The sequence below is a fragment of the Xyrauchen texanus genome, chromosome 29 (assembly GCF_025860055.1).
Source record: "Xyrauchen texanus isolate HMW12.3.18 chromosome 29, RBS_HiC_50CHRs, whole genome shotgun sequence".
Lineage (NCBI taxonomy): Eukaryota > Metazoa > Chordata > Actinopteri > Cypriniformes > Catostomidae > Xyrauchen > Xyrauchen texanus.
The window spans coordinates 41391170-41417860 of record NC_068304.1 but is presented as its reverse complement, the minus strand read 5'-3'; the positions used below and the strand labels follow the sequence as shown (position 1 = coordinate 41417860).

At 41.8% G+C, this 26691-nt stretch overlaps 1 protein-coding gene and 1 long non-coding RNA gene across 3 annotated transcripts in view; one reads left to right on the top strand and one right to left on the bottom strand.

Moving 5' to 3' along the window:
* LOC127622763 (tetraspanin-9-like) overlaps positions 1-16593 on the top strand; it is a 130428-nt gene extending 113835 nt beyond the window's left edge. Inside the window, exons 4-7 of one of the 2 annotated variants that reach the window (XM_052096845.1) lie at positions 10250-10351; positions 10481-10612; positions 12711-12794; positions 16446-16593. In XM_052096845.1, the coding sequence (XP_051952805.1) occupies positions 10250-10351; positions 10481-10612; positions 12711-12794; positions 16446-16517 (390 nt within the window). In that variant the 3' untranslated portion in view covers positions 16518-16593. Of the gene's footprint in view, positions 1-10249; positions 10352-10480; positions 10613-12710; positions 14334-16445 lie in introns of those variants that run through there. The other variant, XM_052096844.1, reaches the window with a different exon arrangement.
* Positions 1-26691, bottom strand: part of LOC127622782 (uncharacterized) — a 157349-nt gene that overhangs the window by 126455 nt on the left and 4203 nt on the right. The window lies entirely within an intron of this gene.

Genomic DNA, 26691 nt, shown 5'->3' with positions numbered 1-26691 from the left:
TAACTTTCCCGTTTGCTCACGTCTTGGCTCGGGTAGATTGTGTATTGTTAAGAGCTGTTGTCTGGGTTACAGTGAGGAACTTACAATGGAAGTGAATGGGGCCAGTCGTTATCTTTTCATCAACATTATGCCATTGATCGGGCTGGAATTTTCCTTTAACTGACTAGATTAGTGAGGTTCAACTGTGCTTAATCTTTTAAGCAGTGGTGGGACCAAGTCTCAAGTCATTGCATTAAAGTCCCGAGTCAAGGCAGGCAAGTCCAAGTCAATTTACAAGTCCTCAACTTTTAGCTTCAAGTCTTAAACAAGTCATTAGTGCGCTTGGCCCAAATTAGTGTCAGAGTATTAATTACTATAGTAAATTTATACTAATTTTTATAATCTAATTTTATCTTCTTTTTTTATCGATATTTACCTGTAAAGACTAAAGTTGTTTACATGCACGTTCTGACCAGTTATGTTCAAAAGCACCAACATGTGTGTGATCACAATAAATGGCGTTCCTTTATCGAGGTCATACATCAGCGTAATAAAACACTGGGTAGATTTTGTCCATTACACCAATTGCTATAACACGTTAAACTCTACTGACCGCAGTAAAACAATAGTTTGCGGTTCGATATGCAGAATTTGTTAGCCTGTAAATCTGCCATGTGCTGCCATAGACATGTATGTTACTGAACCATAGCTGACGTAAATTAGTTAATAACTTCTGTCTGTGGATTTTCAGATGCCTCACACAATTGGACGTTGTCGAAGAGGTGTCTGTAATTTCGGAACCACGGGTTCTACATGTTGCAATTCTTTTGTTGCCTTTAACGCTGTATTCAATATATCTCAATTATATCACCTTTGGGATCATTTTTGCTGTGTCCTTGTCCTTAAATGCGCACAGCTGTCTTCAAACTTGGTCCAGCTTTTGTGGAAGCTGATTGGTTGGTTGTCTGATTGGTTGAATATGGAGCGTTGAAATGCAAGTCAAGTTGCAAGTCATTGCTGTCAAAGTCTAAGTCGAGTCGCAAGTCTTTTTTGATTCTATCGAGTCGAGTCCACACCTCTGCTTTTAAGGCCAAAATATATGTAATTTTTCCGTGCACCGGTAAATAAATGTAGTTATCTGCACAGTATGTGTCGAGTGCACTAAAAGAGAATCACATAGATGTTGTAGTGTGCATGCACACGTCCATGTAGACTCGAACACATCCATGTAGACTCACGGTCAGAAGACAGTTTAGACAGTTTGCATTTGTGCAATGTGAAATTATACAACGTGTTTCTGGACCTGTATTCTGTTGTGCTCCGTCTAGTTGTCTTTAAACACAAGAGTGCCTCTAATGTAAACACTGCCCAGGGAACGCCCACAATCAAGGTCAGGTGAACCCGAAATCAGCAAAATACAGTGCTTCTTTAAGACCAGTTACTCCACTAGTCATTCAGGCAGCCCACTGACTTGTGAATTTTGAAAATGTGTAGTTTTGCATATCCCTAATCAGTATTCTCAGCGTGGGAATCGAACCCGTGACCTCGCCGTTGTGAGCGCCAAGCTCACCCAGTATAAAGTCCCAGTGTTAGAGCCTCAGGACAAACCAACCACAATCCTAAATAAACGCTAATGCCTAAGTGGCCTGAGAACATTTGAAACCAACAAGAGGAATGACTACAAAACAAACACCAAGACTCACTAGGTCATTTCGCACAAACCAGATGCTCACACTGGCTGAAATGGCTTTGGACCGCACAGTCTGAGACTGCATCCAACTGGACAGACATTATTTAAACAGAACTAGAGGCCAGGTATACAAACTCCTAATGAGCTCTGTGTTAGCTTCAAGCAGCCGCAGGCATGTGGAACATATGCTTCCTCCGCTGACATATGTATTGTGCAAGATGTTCTGCCATGGTGGACTGGAGCGTATACACTGGGTGGGGTAACCCAGTGGATAAGCCTCTGGACTGCTTACGAAGGTGTGATTCTCGAGCGCCAAAAAATTGATAATGGGTCGAAAATAAGGACTTTGCTGAAAAATGACTCACTTGACAAATACATTTGATTAAAGTTAAATATAAGTTATTCAGAAGGTGAAATGCCACTATTGAAAGCCGCTAACAAGCCGCTATAGGATCAGCCACCTGAATAGCTTTAGCTGCTTTCTTTAATTACAGATGCTACTTGGCTTATCTTGACTGCCTTGCAGTAAGCTTTCATCCACACCAGCACTCTTCCTATAAACTCTCGGCGTCTGGGAGAGGGACTCATTAATTATGTGCATAATGTGCTGTTGCTAACAGTGTTTCATTAGCATTGCTCTTCCCTCAGGGGTTACAAGAGTGTGACCTCAACAACACTCCTGAAATGCTTCATTAACAGGCTATTCAGGATTGCCTGTGTTTGCCTCTGAGGACGGGACGCCTGCCTTGTATTAAGAATCCCTTCATGTCCACTGACCTCTCTGGTGGTCATTTGGATTAAAAGAAATGTAGTTCCCTAGATTATTTCATTCTTATAATAATGTAATTTATGAAACTAGGAACCCTTGGCTGAAATGCGTTGGTCCAGACAAGACAACTTTCAAACACCCCCTCATCTTCCATTGGTCAGACAAACAGATAGTACCTCCCTAAACTCATGCCATTGGTTGGGTCGCTTAAACAAACTGATTGAAATTCTGTTTGTTGCTGACAGTGGTGCAGAAATGGCGTCTATAATTTACAGCTTCAACAAAGGTGATCTGTGCACTTCTTTAAATATATAAAGAAGAGACGTTTGTCTGTGGATGAAGATCTTCTGAGTGTTTCTTCAACTACAAGCACTTTGGACTTCTAGAAAGTAAAACCTCATTAAAATGGAGTGGTGGTGGCGTAGTGGGCTAAAGCACTGAACTGGTAATCAGAAGGTTTCTGGTTTGATCCCCACAGTCACCACCATTGTGTCCTTGAGTAAGACACTTATATTAGAAGTCTTATATTGTACTAGTTCCCTCTTACAACATTTTAAAGCATAACATGATAATATTGATTGCTGACGTTAATAATCGAAACAATATATTGAAGGAAAAGAGGTCTTTATTATTTAAAACTGAAGCATTCAAGTTCGAGAACAATACAAAACACTGCTCTGCTGTAAGGTTAACTGTGCAGCATACCAGCAAGAAGCAAAAATGTGATATGGTAATAAAAGTAAATTTTTGTTCCTACCCTCACCTATGGTCATGAAGGCTGGGTCATGACCGAAAGAACAAGGTCGTGAGTACAAGCAGCCGAAATGGGCTTCCTCAGAAGGGTGGCGGGCTTCTCCCTTAGAGATAGGGTGAGGAGCTCAGTCATCCGTGAGGAGCTCGGAGTAGAGCCGCTGCTCCTTTGCGTCGAAAGGAGTCAGTTGAGGTGGTTTGGGCATCTGGTAAGGATGCCCCCTGGGCGACTCCCTAGGGAGGTGTTTCAGCTGGGAGGAGGCCTCGGGGAAGATCCAGGATTAGGTGGAGAGATTACATCTCCACACTGGCCTGGGAATGCCTCGGGGTCCCCCAGTCAGAGCTGGTTAATGTGGCTCGGGATAGGGACGTTTGCATATTGACTTAGCATATAGTCAAAGATGCAAAAGAAGCCCAGGCGGTGTGTATCTTGGGTCTAAAGTCGTTTAAAACCTCTCTCAACACCGCAATCTAAAGTGCAACATCACGATCTGAATGCGCATGTGCAGTACTACTTTACTACTTTGCTACAGCACGCAGTGAATTCATGGACACTTAAAATGGCTTTTTGATTGTTTTTTGAAAATGAGTGACATACACGATAATGTGATTTCGCATATCGTTAAATCAACAATTGCAATATTTACGTAGACTATATATATCGCACACCCCTAATGCCATCTCTGTACAACACTGCTGTTTATAAGAGTGGTTTTCATGACCTGATAGTGTACATTATGTGCATTTTTATTGCTCGCCAGCTGAGGAAGTTCAACCCGTTCAACCTACTCGGCCATCATTAAGTCTGTCCTGTGTACATCTATAACTGTCTGGTTTAGTTCAGCCACCAAATCAGACAGAGGCTAACTACAATGGACAGTCAGGTCCCCACACACCCTGCCCAATCCCTCTTTGAACTGATGCCCTCTGGCTGGCACTACAGAGCACTGAGCGCCAGGGCACCTGGGCACAAGAACAGTTTTTACCCTCAGGCCATTTACCACATGAGCAATTAAACTGCCTTTAGGACTCCAACATAGTGCAATAATGTACAAATATCTCATGTGCATATTTAATTCAATAAATGTACACACCCATACCTTGCACATACATGACCACTTGCACATGTACATACGCCATTATGTTATATATCCTATTATTTGCATGTCTATTTATACTCTTGCTTTATATTCTGTGTGCACTTGTTTCTCCTATCACCAAAAAATTCCTTGTGAACGTGAGAACACTTGGCAATAAAGCTCATTCTGATTCTGAAGAAAATACTTGTTTTAAAAATGCATTGCTCTCCCTCAGGAACCCCAACCAACTCACAGTATTAGAAAGGCTCAAAGTAACATCCCTTCATTAGACACACGCTATTTAGTCCACCGCCGGAGAACAGGATGAAGAGAATAGCGTGACTTTCCAAGGAACAAGATGATTAAGAATGTATTGTAAGTCTGAATGTAATTGTGATTGGAGCGTGTGGGATCTGGACGTCTCGTGTGCTACGGGGGTAATGGAGGTGTTTTTCAGTAGAAAAGTCATTACTGCAGCCTTCTGATCATCATCGTGTGTTCCAAACAGGTGAATGGAGTGATGTCACAGTGTACCCTGATGGAGTTCAGAGTGTTTTGATTGACGCCGTGCAGAGATGATTCTTATTCACCTTTCATTTCAGTCTTTTAATTCTGAAATACGGCTACTCGGACAGAGCTCACTAATGAGCCGTATGTGTGCTGTCTTTTTAATATCTAGTCATGCATGTTTAGTGTTTCCTCTTTCATTGGCTCAATTTAAAGAAACATTTGAAGGAAAGGCAGGGTTCCCACTAGGGATGCGCTATTTTGGAGAAAAAAACCGAAAATATTGTTGCTTATTTTCATAGATATAGTAATTGCGATTACAGTAAGTAGGCTACAGTTTTGTCACTCGTGTGCAGTGTATGTACCGTCTACATTGCAAGCGAGCTTCTGCAACATGTAACAAATCCAAAATAATTGCAAATTACAGACTGTACTTTTCCCTTTTTTTCTTTATTTATTCATTTATTTATTTATTTTTATGTCAGGTGATGTTTCTTAAGCATCAATATGCATGTGCCGCATGAACAGGTGGCATATAAACCAAAATATAAACCATCTGGGCATCAAACTTGTGCGTTTGGATCGGTTGTCATTAATGACAAGACTATAGACTAATTTAAGCATCTCCATTACGTCCCCTAGGGGTTACGACACAATAAAAGTAAATGGAGATGTGCTCCCCAAACAACCATTAGACTAAAAACCCAGAAAGACCAGAGCAGAGATCCAGTGTCTGATTTATTGGAAGTAAAGGTTGTAAAGAAAGGAAATAAGTAGTAGGAATTTGGGCTTCAGAGTGACCAGTGGCCAAAAAGAAAAGGAAAGAAAATGCAATTCAATTAACCTTGCTTCGCTAACAAAAACACAATGAACAAACATGCCAGGACACCCTACAAACCTGTGAAACTGCACAAAATAACACAGAACGTAACAGTAACTCAATCGCCATTGTTGTTTCATTGCTCAACAGACGTGTCTGGGATTGGTTAGAATACTTAACTGCTGCAAAAACACATTATAAATAGAAACATTTGAAGCAAGAGGATTAGACTTATGATATGATGCATAACCTCACGATACGATACAATGCATATCCTCACAATACGATATGATGCTTATCCTCACGATACAGTACAATGCATATCCTCACAATACGATGCATATCCTTACGACACGATGCATAGTCCTGCCCCCAACTCACACCATTGGTCGAGTCAGTGTTGTGTCGGGCTGGAGGGGTCGCTCAAAACAAACAGATAGTCCCACCCCCAAGTCACACCATTGGTCGAGTCAGTGTTGTGTCGGGCTGGAGGGGTCGCTCAAAACAAACAGATAGTCCCGCCCCCAACTCACACCATTGGTCGAGTCAGTGTTGTGTCGGGCTGGAGGGGTCGCTCAAAACAAACAGATAGTCCCACCCCCAACTCACGCCATTGGTCGAGTTAGCGTTGTGTCAGGCTGGAGGGGTCGCTCAAAACAAACAGATAGTCCCACCCCCAACTCACACCATTGGTCGAGTTAGTGTTGTGTCAGGCTGGAGGGGTCGCTCAAAACAAACAGATAGTCCCACCCCCAACTCACGCCATTGGTCGAGTTAGTGTTGTGTCAGGCTGGACCGGTTGCTCGAAACAAACAGATAGTCCCACCCCCAACTCACGCCATTGGTCGAGTTAGTGTTGTGTCAGGCTGGAGGGGTCGCTCAAAACAAAGAGGAATTTTTATAGTACCACAGAGACACAGTGTTTGCAGTTTTTGAGAAAATCAACCTTTAAATGGCTTACTTCTAGTTCTTTCTGCAAATGAAGCTATTTTAACAATAAATAAAGTTATTCAGTTTTAACTAATGTTAATGAATGCTATGCTTTTCCTCAGAAGTTCTTTTAATGATTGAGTATTTCCGATGGCAGTAGAAGAGCAAGTGTTCTAACAGCAATACAAAGTGTGGTAATACATCATAGTGTTAAAGCTGTAAGTGCAGATGTTCTCTCTATATCATATCCACAGCCTAAATATTCCAGGATTTGGTGTTTGTTCCTTTTTCTGAAATGATGTTAATCTAGTGCTTTTATCAAAGCCGATGCCATTCTGTCATCCTGTAATCACTCTGGGCCGGAGAGCGCTCAACCGCTAATGTGTACTTGTATATCATTAAACAGCCAGTGAAATATTTATTTGCCCAAGCTGAGAGGAAAATAGTGATTCTAGAGGGACATATATGACAATGTTTTCCCCTAGTACCAGTGATGGCGTGCTTTTTTAATTAATGATGATAATTACTTTAATTTGACATAATGGTCAAGAACACCATGGCAGGTAATGATTAGTTGTGAAAGGAAAGAATTTCTTCTCATTGAGGGAGATAACGGCTCTCTTGCTATTCACATATATTTGCCCATTTTCTGCAATATTTGCCTGTACAGTGGTTGATCAATATTTATACACACACACACTACCAGTCAAAAGTTTAGAAGCACTTGACTGAATTAGTTTCTCCTGATCTTAAAAACCGTTTGATTTAAATGCTGATGCTTTAATGCTTGAAATTGGTTGTTTTCTTTCAAATGTTTAATCAGTCAAAATGTGTCCAGCATTCATGGGACACACGCACATGTTAACTGTTTAACCAACATCTGCGGTCTTGACAGTTACATTTGTGTCTGTTCATAGTTTTAATAGAAGAAACAATAATGAATCCAAGGTGTGTCCAAACGTCTGGCTGTTGGTGCTTATACTGTAGTGTTAATTTATATATAAGTTAATTCTCCAGTGTTGCAATTTAAACTGAAAATCAAATCTACTTTAATAGAGTTGTTGGGGGGTGTTGAGCCTAGAGTTGTTGGATGGGGGTGTTGAGCCAAGAGTTGTTGGGGGATTGGGGGTGTTGAACCAAGAGTTGTTGGACGGGGGTGTTGAACCAAGAGTTGTTGGACGGGGGTGTTGAACCAAGAGTTGTTGGGCGGGGGTGTTGAACCAAGAGTTGTTGGGGAGGGTGTTGAACCAAGAGTTGTGGGGGGCATTAAACCAAGAGTTGTTGGGGGATTGAGGGTGTTGAACCAAGATTTGTTTGGGGTGGAGTGGTGTTGAACCAAGAGTTGTTGGGGGATTAGGGGTGTTGAACCAAGAGTTGTTGGGGGGTGTTGAACCAAGAGTTGTTGGACGGGGGTGTTGAGCCAAGAGTTGTTGGGGGATTGGGGGTGTTGAACCAAGAGTTGTTGGACCGGGGGTGTTGAGCCAAGAGTTGTTGGGGGATTGGGGTGTTGAACCAAGAGTTGTTGGGGGAGGGGTGTTGAACCAAGTGTTGTTGGGGGAGGGGTGTTGAACCAAGAGTTGTTGGACGGGGGTGTTGAGCCAAGAGTTGTTGGGGGGATTGGGGGTGTTGAACCAAGAGTTGTTGGACCGGGGGTGTTGAGCCAAGAGTTGTTGGGGGGATTGGGGGTGTTGAACCAAGAGTTGTTGGGGGAGGGTGTTGAACCAAGAGTTGTTGGGGGGCGTTAAACCAAGAGTTGTTGGGGGATTGGGGTGTTGAACCAAGATTTGTTTGGGGTGGAGTGGTGTTGAACCAAGAGTTGTTGGGGGATTGGGGGTGTTGAACCAAGAGTTGTTGGGGGCGTTGAATCAAGAGTTGTTGGGGGAGGGTGTTGAACCAAGAGTTGTTGGGGGGATTGGGGGTGTTGAACCAAGATTTGTTTGGGTGGAGTGGTGTTGAACCAAGAGTTGTTGGGGGGGAGGGGTGTTGAACCAAGAGTTGTTGGGGGGGGCATTGAACCAAGAGTTGTTGGGGGGATTGGGGGTATTGAGCCAAGAGTTGTTGGGGGGATTGAAGGTGTTGAACCAAGATTTGTTGGACGGGGTGTGTTGAGCCAAGAGTTGTTGGGGGATTGGGGTGTTGAACCAAGAGTTGTTGGACGGGGGTGTTGAGCCAAGTGTTGTTTGGGGTGGGGTGGTGTTGAACCAAGAGTTGTTGGGGGATTGGGGGTGTTGAACCAAGAGTTTTTTTGGGGGGCGTTGAACCAAGAGTTGTTGGGGGATTGGGGGTGTTGAAGCAAGAGCTGTTGGACGGGGGTATTGAGCCAAGAATTGTTGGGGGGATTGGGGGTGTTGAACCAAGAGTTGTTGGGGGAGGGGTGTTGAACCAAGAGTTGTTGGGGGAGGGGTGTTGAACCAAGAGTTGTTGGGGGGTATTGAGCCAAGAGCTGTTGGACCGGGGGTATTGAGCCAAGAGTTGTTGGGGGGGAGGGGTGTTGAACCAAGAGTTGTTGGGGGGGAGGGGTGTTGAACCAAGAGTTGTTGGGGGGGACGTTGAACCAAGAGTTGTTGGGGGGGGGACGTTGAACCAAGAGTTGTTGGGGGGATTGGGGGTGTTGATTCAAGAGCTGTTGGACGGGGGGGGGTGTTGAGCCAAGAGTTGTTGGGGGCGTTGGGGGTTCTGCATATCGCAGTGTCCTTTATGCGTTCTGCATAATGTTCGGCATCATTTAAGCTTATCTCGGCCCATTTCGCAGCCGACCCACTGGACACCTTGGTTCTCTGGATGGCCAGTCCTCACCTGATTGGCCCAGAACTGTGGCGGCCCACCAGGAAAATGCCCGGTATGCCAGATTACCAGTCCAGCCCTGTTCACCTCTAGATGCCACTGGCAACAGAAGGATACCAAAACAATAGAAAACTAACAGCATTGATTTTTTTATAAGAATTAGATTACTAATAAGCAACTATCTGTGCCGATTAACCTGTAAAGCCGATATATTGGTCATTGTCAACTGGTGGGTCGCAGGTTTGTTTGGATAGGATAGGGTCACGGACAGAACAGTGTCATGTTCTCCCTCCATTGAAACATTTTCAGCAGCCGCCCAGGCGAAATTTCGGGCCGCGAAGCAAACTTAATAATAATCCTGCAATTGCCGCTTTATATGCTCTAAATATGCTTCACATCTGCAACGATTTGAAGTCTGGTTTTTGCACGAGCCATCACAGATCCACTCGCACCAATGATCTGCTCTGCTCCCATCTATCTATGGAGCGTGTGCCGGGCTTCCCTCGATATCGCAGCGCAATTGAGAATTTTCTAATTAAAAGCGCATCGGAGGAAGTCAAACTCTTAAACCGTAGACGGCCACAACATGCTAAACAACACTGAGGAGGAAAAGAGCAACAAAATAAAAGTTTTTAAAATGACACATTATCATCCTTACTAAAATGTATCTGTGTAGTAACTGATATTTTGACTAAAGTCTAATGGTTGCATATTAAATAATCCATTAGGACAACATTTTTATTACAACTGTGTTACAAGTTCCTAAATGTGTTTAGCCAACCTTCTTTTTTATAACAAATAATATAATTAGTTATTACTATAATTAGCCTATTTAGAAAGGGTTAGGGTTAACGATACTTTGAAAACAGCTACATTGATTGCCATGACTGAGATGCTTGATTGACTGTGAATGATTCCCAACTTTTCAACTTCCCTTCCAGGTCAGTGAGAACGCCAAACAGGACCTGAAAGATGGTCTGGCCCTCTACAACACGGACAACAACATCGGGCTGAGGAACGCCTGGAACATCATCCAAGCTGAGGTGCTCAAACGAACAACAAATTATATCGAGATCCATGAAAAAGCTCTTTAATCTTTACAACAGTGTGTCAACAAACGCATTTTTATTTAGTCCGATTGCCACTGAAATAAAAGAATTGTCTTCTTTCAGTGGAAGTGTTGTGGAGTAACGGGTTACACAGATTGGTACGAGGCTCTGAAAGAGAAGGTGGTGCCCGACCGCTGCTGTCAAGAGCATTATCAGGAGTGCGGCCGAAATTCCACCAACATGTTCTGGACACGAGTGAGTGGACGCCTGCGCTGAAACCAGTGCCAATGTTGTTGTAGTTACCTTGCCAGGTGCAGCCAACCAAAAGTATTTAGACACTTGGGCATTTAAGTCACACTTATATATCATGATGCTCAAGCTTTTCCCAGATCTGATCTCCAAGTTCACATTAACTACTGATATGTTACACACAGGGACGGATTATGACTTGCAAAGGCCCTGGGGCCAATTATCTCCAAGGGCCCCCCTCCACCCAAAAGTTCTTGAGCAAGGTGGGGGGGGGGTTGTTGTTTATGCGGGGGGATCACCAAACTAGATTAAAGCCCAGGGCACCCCTGGGCAGTCAAGGGCACCCCTGGGCAGTCAAGGGCCCCTGGTATTCAATGCCCCCATGGTAGTCAAGGGCCCCCTGGTAGTCAAGGGCCCCTGGTATTCAATGCCCCCCTGGTAGTCAAGGGCCCCTGGTATTCAATGCCCCCCTGGTAGTCAAGGGCGCCTGGTATTCAATGCCCCCCTGGTAGTCAAGGGCTCCCTGGTAGTCAAGGGCCCCTGGTAGTCAAGGGCCCCTGGTATTCAATGACCCCTGGTAGTCAAGAGCCCCTGGTATTCAATGCACCCCTGTTAGTCAAGTGTCCCTAGTAGTCAATGCCCCCCTGTTAGTCAAGGGCCCCTGGTAGTCAATGCCCCCCTGGTAGTCAAGGGCCCCCTGGTAGATAAGGACCCCCTGGTAGTCAAGGGCCCCTGGGCACTGGCCCCATTGGCCTGGTTGGTAATCCATCCCTGGTTACGCGGTCAACTTTGACAACCAAATACATTTTGTCCTAATTTGGAACTTTAAATGTATCATTTCGTGATTTAAAATGTAACAAATTCCTTTGTAGGAAATGTTTCCCTTGAATAGTGTCTAGATCTTTAATTAAAACAAATGTGTTCTTATATACACTCATTCATTCATTTTAAATGTCCAAATGCTTTTTGGGGATGCTGTGTGTGTGTGTATATAGATCTCATTTCAAATCCAGGATTATGTTGCCATTTAATCATTCCCTTTCTAATGTTTGGATTATGTAGCTTTTATATTCATTAAAGAACATTTCTGTATCAAGGCAGGATCAAAGAAAGGACAGGCAGAACTAATCAGTAGGGTTTCTATTCCTTTATGTCCTTTAAAAGATGTTATTATTAATAAATGAAATACAGAGAAAGCTGTAGATTTACTTGGGTAGTGAGGAGCTCTAAGAGCGTCGGTAAAGTGTCTTTTCATGTGGTGTTTTAGGATCTTCCCAATGAGAGTTTATTGACCCAAGAAAAACTCAAAGTACTGAATGTTTAAATGGCTAAAGGAGTCCTGAGCGGATGTGTTTTGTCCCACCGACACAGCTTACACGTCACATTGTCACACTTTATGCATGGCTTGCCTTTTCTTCAAAGTTTTGTCACCAGAGAGGTACTAATGGAGTGTTCTGATCAGACATTTCCATTCACAGTACTGTCTTACAGTCTCACTGTTCTATTCAAACTGGAACATGCAATGATTTCTCTGTTAAAGTACAACAGCTAGTGCTTTTAAAGAGACGGTTTCACCGTAAAATGAAGTTTCATTTGTCTCAATTTTCAATGAAGAACACAAGGACTTTGGTGCTTAACTTAAGCCTAAAACTGTTTAAATGTTCCACTTATCTTCTCTCCCAGATGTTAAACAGCTAGCCAACACAAACTGTCTTAAATTGCTTTAAATGAATAGAAATAAATGGAGTTAGTCAAAGCAATGTGGCATGACGCTGTGTGCACCGCTAGCATTCAGTAAAAAAAAGCAAGTTTTTCCGTGACGGTTTCACAAGGTTTTATATTGTATTACCGCCACACGCCGCCTACTCAAAGCTGTTTGTCTCTTCCGCACAGCCACATGCACTCATTATCGCTGAATGTGCTTTTTTCAGTCGCAACAGCATTCTCTCATGCATGTGCTCTCCAGTTTATTCACTGCCGCTGGAGTTCAGCTCATTTTCATTTTCACAACATTAACAACCAGCAAATTAAAAAGTGAATCATGCATGATCAGATTTTACTGCATATTTGTGCAAGAAGATAAATCACATCTCATGTCTTCCAGGGCTGCTATGAGAAGGTGGAAGAGTGGCTTGAAGATAATAAACACCTTCTCGGGACAATCGGCATGTGCATCCTGTTAGTTCAGGTAAGATTGTGTGTCTCTCTGTGTGTGTGTGTCTCTGTGTGTGTGTCTCTCTCTGTGTGTGTGTGTGTGTGTGTGTCTCTGTGTGAGTGTCTCTCTCTCTGTGTGTTTGTGAGTGTGTCTGTGTGTGTGAGTGAGTGTGTGTGTGTGAGTGAGTGTCTCTGTGTGTGAGTGAGTGTGTGTGTGTGTGAGTGTCTGTGTGTGTGAGTGAGTGTCTGTGTGTGTGTCTCTGTGTGTGTGTGTGTGTGAGTGTCTCTGTGTGTGTGTGTGTGTGAGTGTCTCTGTGTGTGTGTGTGTGTCTCTCTCTCTGTGTGTTTGTGAGTGTGTCTGTGTGTGTGAGTGAGTGTCTCTGAGTGTGAGTGAGTGTGTGTGTGTGTGAGTGAGTGTCTGTGTGTGTGAGTGAGTGTCTCTGTGTGTGTGTGTGTGTGAGTGTCTCTCTCTCTGTGTGTTTGTGAGTGTGTCTGTGTGTGTTTGTGTGTGTATTTATCACTTTGTGGGGACCAAATGTCCCCATAAGGATAGTAAAACCCGAAATGTTTGACCTTGTGGGGACATTTTGTCGGTCCCCATGAGGAAAACAGCTTATAAATCATACTAAATTATGTTTTTTGAAAATGTAAAAATGCAGAAAGTTTTCTGTGAGGGTTAGGTTTAGGGGTAGGGTTAGGTTTAGGGGATAGAATATAAAGTTTGTACAGTATAAAAACCATTATGTCTATGGAAAGTCCCCATAAAACATGGAAACACAACATGAGTGTGTGTGTGGGTGTATGTGAGTATGATTGTGTGTGTGAGTGTGTGAGTCTCTGTGTGTGTGTGAGTGTAAGTGTCTCAGTGTGTGTGTGAGTGTCTCAGTGTGTGCGTGTCTCAGTGTGTGTGAGAGTGTGTATGTGAGAGTGTCTCTGTGTGAGTGTCTCTGTGTGTCTGTGTCTCTCAACGGATCGGTGATAATGAGTGTGCCCTTCTCAGCTGCTTCTGCTGAAATATTGAAGCATTTGTATGGAGCAGGACAGTGTTGGAGCGAGCAGGTGAAGCCCTCATTAACATGATACGTGACGGTGAACCCGTCTAACCTCATATAATGTCCACCAGTGCTTCATTAGAGCACGACTTCAATATTTACTGGATTATCAATGAAGTCAGGTCTAACATATACCCACCACTATCAGTAGTTCATTAACTTCAGAGTCCAGAACTTTCTAGAAACTCAGCTGGGATGCGTTATATGTAGCACAAAGTAAGATATGGAGTCAAATGTGTGTTTTGTCTCTAGTAGAGGGTTTAAATGTTGGTTAGTTCAAACCCGTCTTAAATTAGAATCAGTGTGGTAATTTTCCACTATTATCATATATGTGTTACAGCTCGTGTGTAAACAAGTGAATATAATCAAACCACACGGGCATACAGCACATTTAATGTGTTCTTAGGACAAAGGTATTGCTCATGAAAGTCAGTTTGTGGTCACATTTATCGGGGCAGATTGTCACGTGATATACTGCATGTTATAGGCGTAGATTTAAAGTCAGTTTCCATTGTGACAACTTGCCCCACAGAGTGTGCCAACTTGATGTGTGCATAACGACTAATTTCACTGTTGTTTAAACGTTCATTTTGGCACCCACTAGTTAAAAAGTAAGTAACCCTTAGAAAACATTGTGTGTTTAAGTGACCCATTTAAAACACTCAATCAAGTCTGACACTATATTCCACTGAAAAGGGGCATTTATCATCATTGCACATTAAATATATGCAAGAAAAGTTCATTTATATAGCACATTTCATACACAATGGCATTCAGAGATGCATTTTAAAACCACTTAAGAACAATTCATACAATAAATACAAAAAAAGTACAAATAAAATGATGCTGTGAATGAAAATTTAATCAGATTGGATTTGAATGTGGCTACTGTTGGGGCACATCTGACCTCTTCTGAAGCTGGTGCCAACTGCGGGTGGCATGATAGCTAAACGCTGTCTCACCTTGTTTTCAGTGAACCCTCTGTATGTCTGACTTGATCCTAATGATCCGAGATCCATATCTGAAATGCATTTAGGTCTTAAGATTAAACTTTATTGTCATTGTGCAGAGTACAGGTACAGGGCCAATGAAATGCAGTTGTTTTCGCATATCGCAAATAAGCTGAGGTCAGAGCGCAGGGTCAAGGGCCTTGCTCAAGGGCCCAACGGTGGTGCAGTGGCTGGGCTTGAACCCCTGACCTTTCGGTCAGTAACTCAGAGCCTTATCCTCTGAGCCACCACTGGCACTTAGGCTACTGAATGTATCAAATGTAACTGGAAGTCGGTGTAAGACATGAGGACTGGAGTAATATACTCTGATCTTCTGGTTCAGGTGAGAATCCTGGCAGCGGCATTCTGAACGAGCTGCAGGTGTCTAATGGTCTTTTTGGGAAGGCCGGTGAGGAGTCCGTTGCAGTAGTCCACCCTACTGGTGATGAATGCAAGAACAAGCCTTAACTGGATACAAAACATCTAATTCTGGCCAGTCTGACTCCAAAATGGCACCAAGATTTCTGAACAGTGTCTGGATTCTGAAGTTATTTTTATTATTATTTTCTTCCCAATTCACAATGCGCTCTAAGTCCTCGTGGTGGCATAGTGATTCGCCTCAATCCGGGTGGTGGAGGACGAATCTCAGTTGCCTCCGCTTCTGAGACCGTCAATCCGCGCATCTGATCACGTGACTTGTTGAGCGTGTTACCATGGAGACGTAGCGCATGTGGAGGCTACACGCTATTCTCCGCGGCATTCACGCACAACTCGCCACACGCCCCACCGAGAGCAAGAACCACATTATAGTGACCACGAAGAGGTTACCCCATGTGACTCTACCCTCCCTAGCAACCGGGCCAATTTGGTTGCTAAGGAGACCTGACTGGAATCACTCAGCACGCCCTGGATTCAAACTCACGACTCCAGGGGTGATAGTCAGTGTCAGTACTCGCTGAGATATCCCCCTCTGAAGGTTTTTAAGAGCTTTGGCCGCAGCGAGGGGCCGAGACTTCACATTGAAGTCTGTGTGAGTCTGCTAAGTTCAGTGACTGAGGGAATAGATGGTGTAAATGTGGAGCGATGTGATACCTTTACAGGTTAAAGATGTGAGGGAATCCACACTCTGTGGCGGGAGTTCTGCAACTTTCAGATAATGACTGTTGTGCGTTTGATGTTTCCAGATGTATCTAAAAATGAACTTCAAAGAGTTTGTATGTTGCAGTGCGTTTCTGTTTACCTCTATGTAATGCTCAACTTACCTTATTTCATCTGGAGACGAGCAGGAATCGTATTTGTCATAATGATGCAAACTTGCAAATAATAACATTGTCTTCACAGAAAACAGGAGAGGTGGCGTGTGAAATGTTTATTGCTGCTGGGGTTTACAACAGTCTCATTTTAGTCAAACGTCCCGTATAATATCCCATACGGGACGCCTGTTGTCCTGTATGGACCCCTTTTTTGTGTTATGGCTATGGCCCTATGTTAAACATGTTTTCTTCTAATGTTTAGTTCATGTTAGACATCCTAAGACATATTTGAGCATATTAGTTCCCTGCCTCATTTCTCCTCACCGGTGGCCCATCTTACCCCACTCTACCCGCTCATTCTTACCTGTGCATCTGGATTTTGTCATTTCAGCTCCTGGGAATGGCCTTCTCCATGACACTGTTCCATCAGATCCACAGATCGGGAAAAAAGTATGACGCCTAACGAGGGGAAGGGACAAGCCCCGGTGCATTATGGGAAGGACTCTGGAGGTCATTGTACATCCTCCTCTTGTATCCACCACTGGCCACGTTTCCTCATTAACCCCTGAGCCCCCTGTACAGATTTCAGCCATCGTCCTGCTGTCTTTCTCATCCACTCGTCTGCCAAAGAGACCCTGGACAGAGAGGAACACTTTCTGACTTTCTCCCTTCATCTCTTCTAGAACTTACGAACATTTGCCGCAAGAAGAATATCTGCAGTGACGACGAACTGCGTGTCTTTACTAATGCTTAATTCTCTCCCTCCACTCGGCAGGACACTGGTAGTGCAGAGACCATCAGAGTGGATGAATTAAAACAATGTAGAAACCATCATCATCATCATCCTCGTCTACAATGACAAACGGCTCCAATTTAGCATGATGCAGTTTTGTACGAGAGACACCGTTGCCATGGCAGCAACTTTTTTTATTTTGTTTTTACAAGTGACTACACCCCAATCATGTTCAGTGATGTGCATCTAAGGACTGGCAGCCACCGTTGTGAATATGGACTGCTTTGTTTATGTGCGTCTGGACATTTTGAGGGGGTTTTGAAATGTGCTGAAAGTTTAATTAATACATCATACATGGACTCTTTTTTTATCATATATAGTCTGATTATCAGGCACTGTAAAAATATACACAATTACTGAGTATTTTTGTCTTATTTTCCAGTAAAAATTTTTAAGCATACTTAAAAAACAGAATGACAGGGGATCTGGGTATTTCAGCGACTATTGATGCTGAGTGACTCCAGTCAGGTCTCCTAAGCAACCAAATTGGCCCGGTTGCTAGGGAGGGTAGAGTCACATGGGGTAACCAAATTGTCCTGGTTGCTAGGGAGGGTAGAGTCACATGGGGTAACCAAATTGTCCTGGTTGCTAGGGAGGGTAGAGTCACATGGGGTAACCAGATTGGCTCGGTTGCTAGGGAGGGTAGAGTCACATGGGGTAACCAGATTGGCCCAGTTGCTAGGGAGGGTAGAGTCACATGGGGTAACCTCCTCGTGGTGGTGATTAGTGGTTCTCTCAATGGGGCGTGTGGTGAGTTGTGTGTGGATCGTGGAGAGTAGCATGAGCCTCCACATGCTGTGAGTCTCCGCGGTGTCATGCACAACGAGTCACGTGATCAGATGCGCGGATTGACGGTCTCAGAAGTGGAAGCAACTGAGACTCGTCCTTCACCACCCGGATTGAAGCGAGTAACCGCGACACCACGAGGACCTACTAAGTAGTGGGAATTGGGCGTTCCAACATTGGGAGAAAAGGGGATAAAAAAAGATTGCAGATAAATCTAGTTTAGATAAGAAAACCAGACAAATACTCAGTATTTATTATTATTATTATTATTTTGGCAGTGTACTTACAAAACTGTCCTCTTTGTCAACCACTAAACGTATAGTCAGCATCTGTAGCCGTTTCATATTACGTCAATGTTATTTTGACCATTTCCTCTCTTTCTGCTGAGTGAATCAAAACCTGAACATAGAGACAGAATATATCAGAGCAGCTGTCCAACTTGATCAGAGCTTGTCCATGTGTCGTGATGTCTCCAGAGAGTTCTTGGCTGACACTTTCTCAAAGCAGCTTACATTAAGTGCATGTATTGTGCAAGTGACATTTACCTGAACAGGAAGCTGGTGATAGTGACTCTACAATGTCGTAATTACCTGAGAGACTTCGAAGAGCGCGCAGCTGTCTGGTTCTCCAAGAGAAAGTGTCCTTCATTTTCTCCACAGGTGAATGTTAACAAGCCTTTAACGACAGACCGACATTGAGGTCCGAGTTTATTAATCAATGGTATATGCAGTCTTTTTTCATCTTCATTTTAATAGTGAAATTCCTGAAGAACTACACTACCCATAATTCTGCAGAGAAATCCACCAATCAGAGAATTGCTCCGCCCACTCCCATGATGCATTGTGAATGATGCAATCGAGTCATTCTCTCAAACTACTTATATATCTGAATATGTTTCAAACTCTACAACTTTAAATCAAAATAGTTTGATTATGTCATTTGCAATGCTTCATGGGATTGTAGTTCATTGGTTCATGGTACGTACACACTATTGTTCCTTTGTCCGATTTTTAAGCACTTTTCTGCTTCAAATCAAAGTTTGTAATGTTGTGATTCACCTCAGAGCTGGTTGGTTTGTTTCATGTTGCACACGACTCATTTATGAAGGATTTTATGAAATCCCGATGGGAAAAATGAATGGGAAAACAAGCACAACTGTAGTGTTACTCTAGTAAGTGGACCATAATGCATCACCAAAGTGTTTGTGTACCACCTGCGCTCTTCTTCTGTCTCTCCATCTGTCTTTAATCTTTCAAACATCACCCTGGAATGAGGTGATAATGCATCTAGATCACGTCTTGATGACAACAGGGAAGTTTAGAGTGTCTTTAGCAGCAGATTTGTTTTAAAGGGCTTCAAACCATGTGGCTGTTCGACCCGCAAGAGTCGCCTCATCTGATGGTCTCCGATCCAGACAGTTACTGAGATGACAATATGTCCTCCACACAAGGCCTGTCTCTTAAGCCCATCAAGCACTGACTGGCGTGCAATCATCCTGTTGACTGTATTTCAGAAAGATTGCTTGATATTAAGGAACAGAAGGGACTAGAAGGGACAGCTACTTCTAATGTTCATTCAACTGCACCTAAAGCTGAACATTCTGTCATCATTTACTCATCCTCGCATCGTTCCAAACCTGTACAACTTTCTCCTGTGGAGCACAAGAAGCAAAATGTTACTGTTTCGCGCTTTAGCTTGATGCATTCTCACTTATTCAAGCTATAAAAGCGTCCTATACTTAAATATGCAATTGCCTAACGTGTCCTTTTTCCCCAACTAAAATGTCATGATTGTAACTCGTAATTAAGAACCTTTCTGGAGGACATGAAGGCAGCAACAGGCTAAAATTACTGACAGAACCGTCTCACGACGAGAGACAAGCATTAAAGGAATAATTCGAATTATATCGAATATACGTCCACAAGAGAGTGCAACAATCAAAATGAAGCTGTCAGCACCGTGCTATAGCAATAGTGAACTGTAATGGGGTTACAGGGAGAGGAGGAGGTGAGAACTAGCTTAACAATCGAAATAATATTTTAATTAAATAAAAAGACAAACAGTCTCTCTGCAGTCTCCAGTCGGCCTTTATCCCTCTCTGAGACTTGATAAGTCTGATTAGGGGCGGATGTGCGGAATCACGACCCTCCGCCCCGTCACATTCCTCCCTCATTCTCTCAGGCCAGGGAGCCCCCTGCATGACGCACCCGTCCCCCCCAGGGAGGGGCGTGCCTTCCGTCCCATCTGCCGGCAGGTCATCCCCGTCTACCTGGATACGCCGTAGCTTGGTCCTCGGCCTCTCCTCTAATGGACGACAGCCACGCCTCCCAGGGTGGATCGGAGGCAGTGCTCTGGCCCCTGGCGGACAGAACGCCCCACGCATTTTTGGTGGATGGTAGGGGTCTCCCCCGCCCCTGGCAGCTGTAACCGCTCCAGGCGGTTGGTTGGAAGCCCCTAATGGAAAGGAGGCGGCGGCGAGATCCGGCTTGACAATCTAAATAATATTTGAATAACACACACACAGGTGTCCGTAAATCTCTATCTTTATCCCTCTCAAGGGTTAATTAGCCTGATTAGGGGTGGGTTTATAGCATCTTGGCCCCGCCCTCCACCCTGCTACATTAACATATCCGACTGTTAACAGATGTGTGCGAAATGATGAAGTCATTCATATTCTCAAATATTAATTAAAAAACTCAAACGAGAAGACAAACGCTTCAATTGACAGTTCTGTATTAACTTAGTGTTGCACAGGAGCCTGCACCGCTGCTCTAGTTAATAATATTGCCGGTACCACTGTGATTTTCATGCATCTAATGCTTATGCCGGGAGACGATGATAAGAGAGCATGGCATAGTCAAGACCGCCACCTCTGGGGGCTGTTCACTCCACACTAGTCAGATGTATTTGACCGTTGCATCGCGTTTCTGTTTTTTTCAGAACCAATGCATGCACCAAAATGCATTTTATTAGATGCAGTGTCGATTTAAAATGTGTCTCATGACACCTGCGTTCTGTTTTATACGTGCTACTGCGTCTGTTTTAATTCGTCACCATCAGTGCTTGGCACACATCCAAAATTCGAATGCTCATTTTAACATTTGAATGTGCATTTTTATCTTAAATTCGACGAATATTGGAATTTTGAATTTGACTGCATCATCAGTCACCATTCATATTCATTGCATCTATTTTTCTCTCCATGCACTGAAAGAGAAAGTTGTTCGAGGCGGTAGTCCCTAATATTCTTCCTAAAATCTCCTTGTGTGTCCTACATAAGAAAGAATGTCAGACGGGTTTGGAACGACATGAAGCAGTGTAAATAAGTGTGTTTACATGCACAACAATACGCTGATAACTATCCCAAAATCAGCTAATTCAAGCTCAGACTTACTTGAGACCTGCTTGTGCCGGTCGGTTTTGCTTTAACCATTTAAATATCTACACTTGTCTTTTTATTAAGCATAAATGGTGTTATTATTGTGCTTTTTTTGGTGGACTATCCCTTTAATGTTAATAGAGACAAATTAATTGACCTTATTTACGTTCCTAAAACACATTCATTGTCTTTTTTTATTCCTTGTTTTGTTTGTAAAGCTGCCTTTCTACAATCTTGGCATTAAATGCTGTCATGTAATACAGGCTAATGTTAATGAAATAAAGATGAATGCACTCGTTCTTCACCGTTTCGATAACACGTCCCAATGCCCATCCAAAACTCTGTCAATATATTGAAATTATTAATCACAATTATTTTCATGAAACTGCCAGTTTATGCATTAGATGCCTACCATTTTAATAAAAATGCTAAAATCCACACAATAATAGAGTTGGATTACTTTAATAGAACATTTTAATTGTTTTTGAGTCACAGTTCCTGAGGCCCCTGCTTGACACCACTGGGTTATGGCAATGAAATAAAAACAATAAACTTGACAAATAAGTGTTAAAGTCGGGATGTCTCGAGATACTCTCAAAGATAAACTTGACTTTAACCTCATGCGACCCCGTGTCAACATGTGTGGACGTTGTATTTTGGCTTCACTATACGCTACACATAATTTAAATGAAATAAAACTGATTGAATATTGTTAACAAGACTCTACACGGTCATTTAAGTGTTAAACTTCTGGTGCCCCGCGTCACATGACACAACAACATGACGTCGATTTCTGTGAAGCGCTTCTACGGGTGCAGCGTCAACAAAAGTGCCTCTGGTAAGAAATCTCTTTGTGTTTTTTCATTGAAACCAGTTTGGTTGTAAAGATTAGCATCTGTAGTTTCGTTTGAGATGCTGCTTTAAAAAATACATGAATGTTTCATGCGTCAGCGCACTGATAAACATGATGTCCACATACGGGGAAATTAGGACTGCGTTCCCACAAAAGTAAAAATACATGTTAGTTAGTGCAGACAGACAGCACACTGGAGGTTAAGTCATGCACTAAATAGGGAGCAAGGGGGCATCCTATAGCTCTCCTATAACTGTTCTGAGACCAGTGCAGACAGACAGCACACTGGAGGTTAAGTCATGCACTAAATAGGTAGCAAGGGAGCATCCTATAGCTCTCATATAACTGTTCTGAGATCAGTGCAGACAGACAGCACACTGGAGGTTAAGTCATGCACTAAATAGGGAGCAAGGGAGCATCCTATAGCTCTCTATAACTGTTCTGAGACCAGTGCAGACAGTCAGCACACTGGAGGTTAAGTCATGCACTAAATAGGGAGCAAGGGAGCATCCTATAGCTCTCTATGCGGTTAAGTGCATTCACTCCTAAAATCTGCTTGGTTGGTATTATTTAAAATGTCACAACTTAGTCCTGTTGTCCACATATGTGGACATGCATTTTTAGTCACGCATGGGTCTCAGGAGGTTAAAGACTCAATATAGCGATTAAAAAGCGTCCTCAAACGCGTGTTGGTGGTGTTTCAGTGAGGGAACAGCCCTTTACAATCCACTACAGTCTCACATTCAGGTCTGGCTTCTTTCAGGTGTCATTAACCAGATCAGTCTTCTCCTAATGCATGCATCAAATCACTATTTCTTGTTAAATGAACCGTTTCGCTATGCATCACATTACGGAAGTAAAACAGGTTGCAAATGCAGTTTTGTGTTGACTTAAAGGGATTTGTGGGATTTGTGACGCACTAGTAGGAGGAGTCATCCTGAAATGTATCGTTCAATCAGCATCGTATGTTGCCGTCACAAGCAAACAGAAACGGTTTGTGTGTAAACAAGCAAGACTCTTTTTACCATCAGAAATAATTGTGCTTGTAAACCCATCTCTCACTGCAATTCTCCTCTATTAGAAGGTGTGCACCCCAGTATTTATGACACCTTTATCTTTATCATTGCACTGTTACAGGCTACATACATTGTGTATTTAAATCTGAAACGGCCAGATGTTGACTTGATCACTGTTACATAACACCGAACAATCAACGGCACTTTGGCATTTGCACATTTGTTTGTGTTGAGCTTAATGTGCATCCAAACACTTTCACCACAGATCATCTCATAGACAAGCTTTACAAATATGTTTAGCATCTGGGGGCATATCTGTTGTTTAGCATTTGGCGCTTCTAATTGCTAAGCATCTATAAATGCGTCTGTCAATTATAATGTGCGAGAGACTAAATCAATCCAAATGCCTGTTACTTCAACACAAGGGGGTAGTGTCCTTTTTTAACTTGTTTTCTCTATCGTACATAGTTCAGTGTGGTATGTCGTCATTGTTTGCATTGATTTTTAAGGGTGTGCAATGCATTATTAGGTGACATTTGCATCATAAACCTTTCATTTCTGTAAATGCATTTTATTATTATCATTCTTTACCTGTCCTGATGTCAGATCAGTTCTTTTATGTTGGGTGTATATGGTGAAATTATACAAAATCCCATTATTATTTTCTGTTGTTAATGAATAATGTGCATTAATAATGTTGATTAATAATGTGCATTAATAATGTTCATTAATAATGTTAATTAATAATGTTCATTAATAATGTTGATTAATAATGTTGATTAATAATGCTCATTAATAATGTTCATTAATAATGTTGATTAATAATGTTGATTAATAATGCTCATTAATAATGTTCATTAATAATGTTGATTATAATGCTCATTAATAATGTTGATTAATAATGTTGATTAATAATGTTCATTAATAATGCTCATTAATAATGTTGATTAATAATGTTGATTAATAATGTTCATTAATAATGTTCATTAATAATGTTCATTAATAATGTTGATTAATAATGCTCATTAATAATGTTGATTAATAATGTTGATTAATAATGTTAATTAATAATGCTCATTAATAATGTTGATTAATAATGCTCATTAATAATGTTCATTAATAATGTTGATTAATAATGTGCATTAATAATGTTCATTAATAATGTTGATTAATAATTTTCATTAATAATGTTGATTAATAATGTGCATTAATAATGTGCATTAATAATGTTAATAATGTGCATTAATAATGTTAATTAATAATGCTCATTAATAATGTTGATTAATAATGCTCATTAATAATGTTTATTAATAATGTTGATTAATAATGTTGATTAATAATGCTCATTAATAATTTTCATTAATAATGTTGATTAATAATGTTGATTAATAATGTTGATTAATGTTCATTAATAATGTTCATTAATAATGTTGATTAATAATGTTCATTAATAATGTTCATTAATAATGTTGATTAATAATGTTGATTAATAATGTGCATTAATAATGTTCATTAATAATGTTGATTAATAATGCTCATTAATAGTGTTGATTAATAATGTTGATTATGTTGATTAATAATGCATTCCCCAGTGCTAAACCCATTATGTGAAGAGTCTCTTATATTGAAGGTATTGCAGATCCTAATGCGTGCACACCCGTGCCAGATCTGAAGAGTCATTCAGTTCTCTGTATGTTTGTATTGCACCAGCAGTGAGATGCTTATATGAGCTGTTCATGTCCCGACAGTGAGTGGCAGATATCAGATGTCCTGTGGAGGATTTTCTACATGTTAAGCACTATAAATATATTAGCCGGTGCATTACATTGCATTCTTTCAATCCTGCTATTTTTAAATAAAGGAAAGTGTGTTGCCAAACCCCTTCATAGTGTGTAATTATTGATTTTTCTAAACACTATTGTGCATGATTGAAAGCGTGTCTGAGAGGACAGTTCACTGGGGATGCACCATATATCGGTCCCTGTATAGACCCTAATTAGGGTTAGTTTCATCATCTTTATCAAGAGTTAATTTCACTTCAAGCACAGATAAAGAAGCTGAAGTCCAGCCAATAAAATGTGCAAATATATACAGTAAGTGGGCAAAGTATACATCCTACATATTTGTGGGGGAAGAATGAGACTTCTCGAGTGCTATCCTTCTGCCGGGCCCGTTGCAGATAACCTGTGAGAGAGACTCAACAACAGATTGATCATCCTTCAACATCTCTTATGAATGAAGTACTCACCAGACTTTACAGACGCAGTCCTCCCGATGGGTCACTGTCCATTTCAGCAGTACAGAGGAGCAGTCAGCACCATGTTTAAGATGCAGAGTTGCCCTGCAACATGTTTAAGATAACAGCGGGGTCATTTCTGTTGAAACGGGTGCAGATGAGACACTGTGATGGTTTTCTATTGGACACTTGTGGTTTAGAGCGTGCACACTAAACAGTCTGATGATGTTTGCTCGTGTTCACCAGCAGATGAACATCTATACTCCTCAATAAACTCTACAGGAATATATTTGAGTGTTTTATGATATAGCAGCACTTAAAACAGATGAAAATTATATAGAATATTTTATCTGTGATTTACTGAATAGGATCCATTGTGTGAATATAGAAAAGATGTGTGTGTGTGTGTGTGTATGTATGTATGAGTCTGTGTGTGTGTGTGTGTGTGTGTGTGTGTGTGTATGTATGTGTATATGAGTCTGTGTGTGTGTGTGTATGTATGTATGTGTATATGAGTCTGTGTGTGTATGTATGTGTGTGTGTGTTTGAGAGCGTGTATGTATGTTTGTGTATATGAGTCTCTGTGTGTGTGTGTATGTATGTGTGTGTGTGTGTGTGTGTATGTATGTGTATATGAGTCTGTCTGTGTGTGTGTATGTATGTATGTGTATATGAGTCTGTGTGTGTGTGTATGTATGTATGTGTATATGAGTCTGTGTGTGTGTGTGTGTATGTATGTATGTATGTGTATATGAGTCTGTGTGTGTATGTATGTGTGTGTGTGTTTGAGAGCGTGTATGTATGTTTGTGTATATGAGTCTGTGTGTGTGTGTTTGAGAGCGTGTATGTATGTTTGTGTATATGAGTCTGTGTGTGTGTGTTTGAGAGCGTGTATGTATGTTTGTGTATATGAGTCTGTGTGTGTGTGTATGTATGTTTGTGTATGAGTCTGTATGTGTATGTGTGTGTGTTTGAGAGCGTGTATGTATGTTTGTGTATATGAGTCTGTGTGTGTGTGTGTGTGTATGTGTGTGTATATGAGTCTGTGTGTGTGTACGTGTGTTTGTGTGTATATGAGTTTGTGTGTGTGATTGTGTGTATATGAGTCTGTGTGTGTGTATATGTGTGTGATTGTGTGTATATGTGTGTGTGTGTATATGTGTGTGATTGTGTGTATATGAGTCTGTGTGTGTGTATATGTGTGTGATTGTGTGTATATGTGTGTGTGTATATATGTGTGTGTGATTGTGTGTGTGTATATGTGTGTGATGTATGTTTGTGTATATGAGTCTGTGTGTGTGTGTCTGTCTGTGTCTTTCTGTCTGTCTGTGTGTGTGTGTGTGTGTGTGTGTGTGTGTGTGTGTGTGTGTGTGTGTGTGTGTGTGTGTCTGTCTGTGTCTTTCTGTCTGTCTGTGCCAGCGTCAGGACTGAACATAATAGGAGGGAATTTTAACATGGTAATGAATTCAAAACTCGTTTTGTGTCAGCATAAAGAACTCTGTGAGAACCAACGTCATAAAACTCTCACAGAAGATCATCTCCACCTGAGACAACACATCCTACTGATTAAAGAC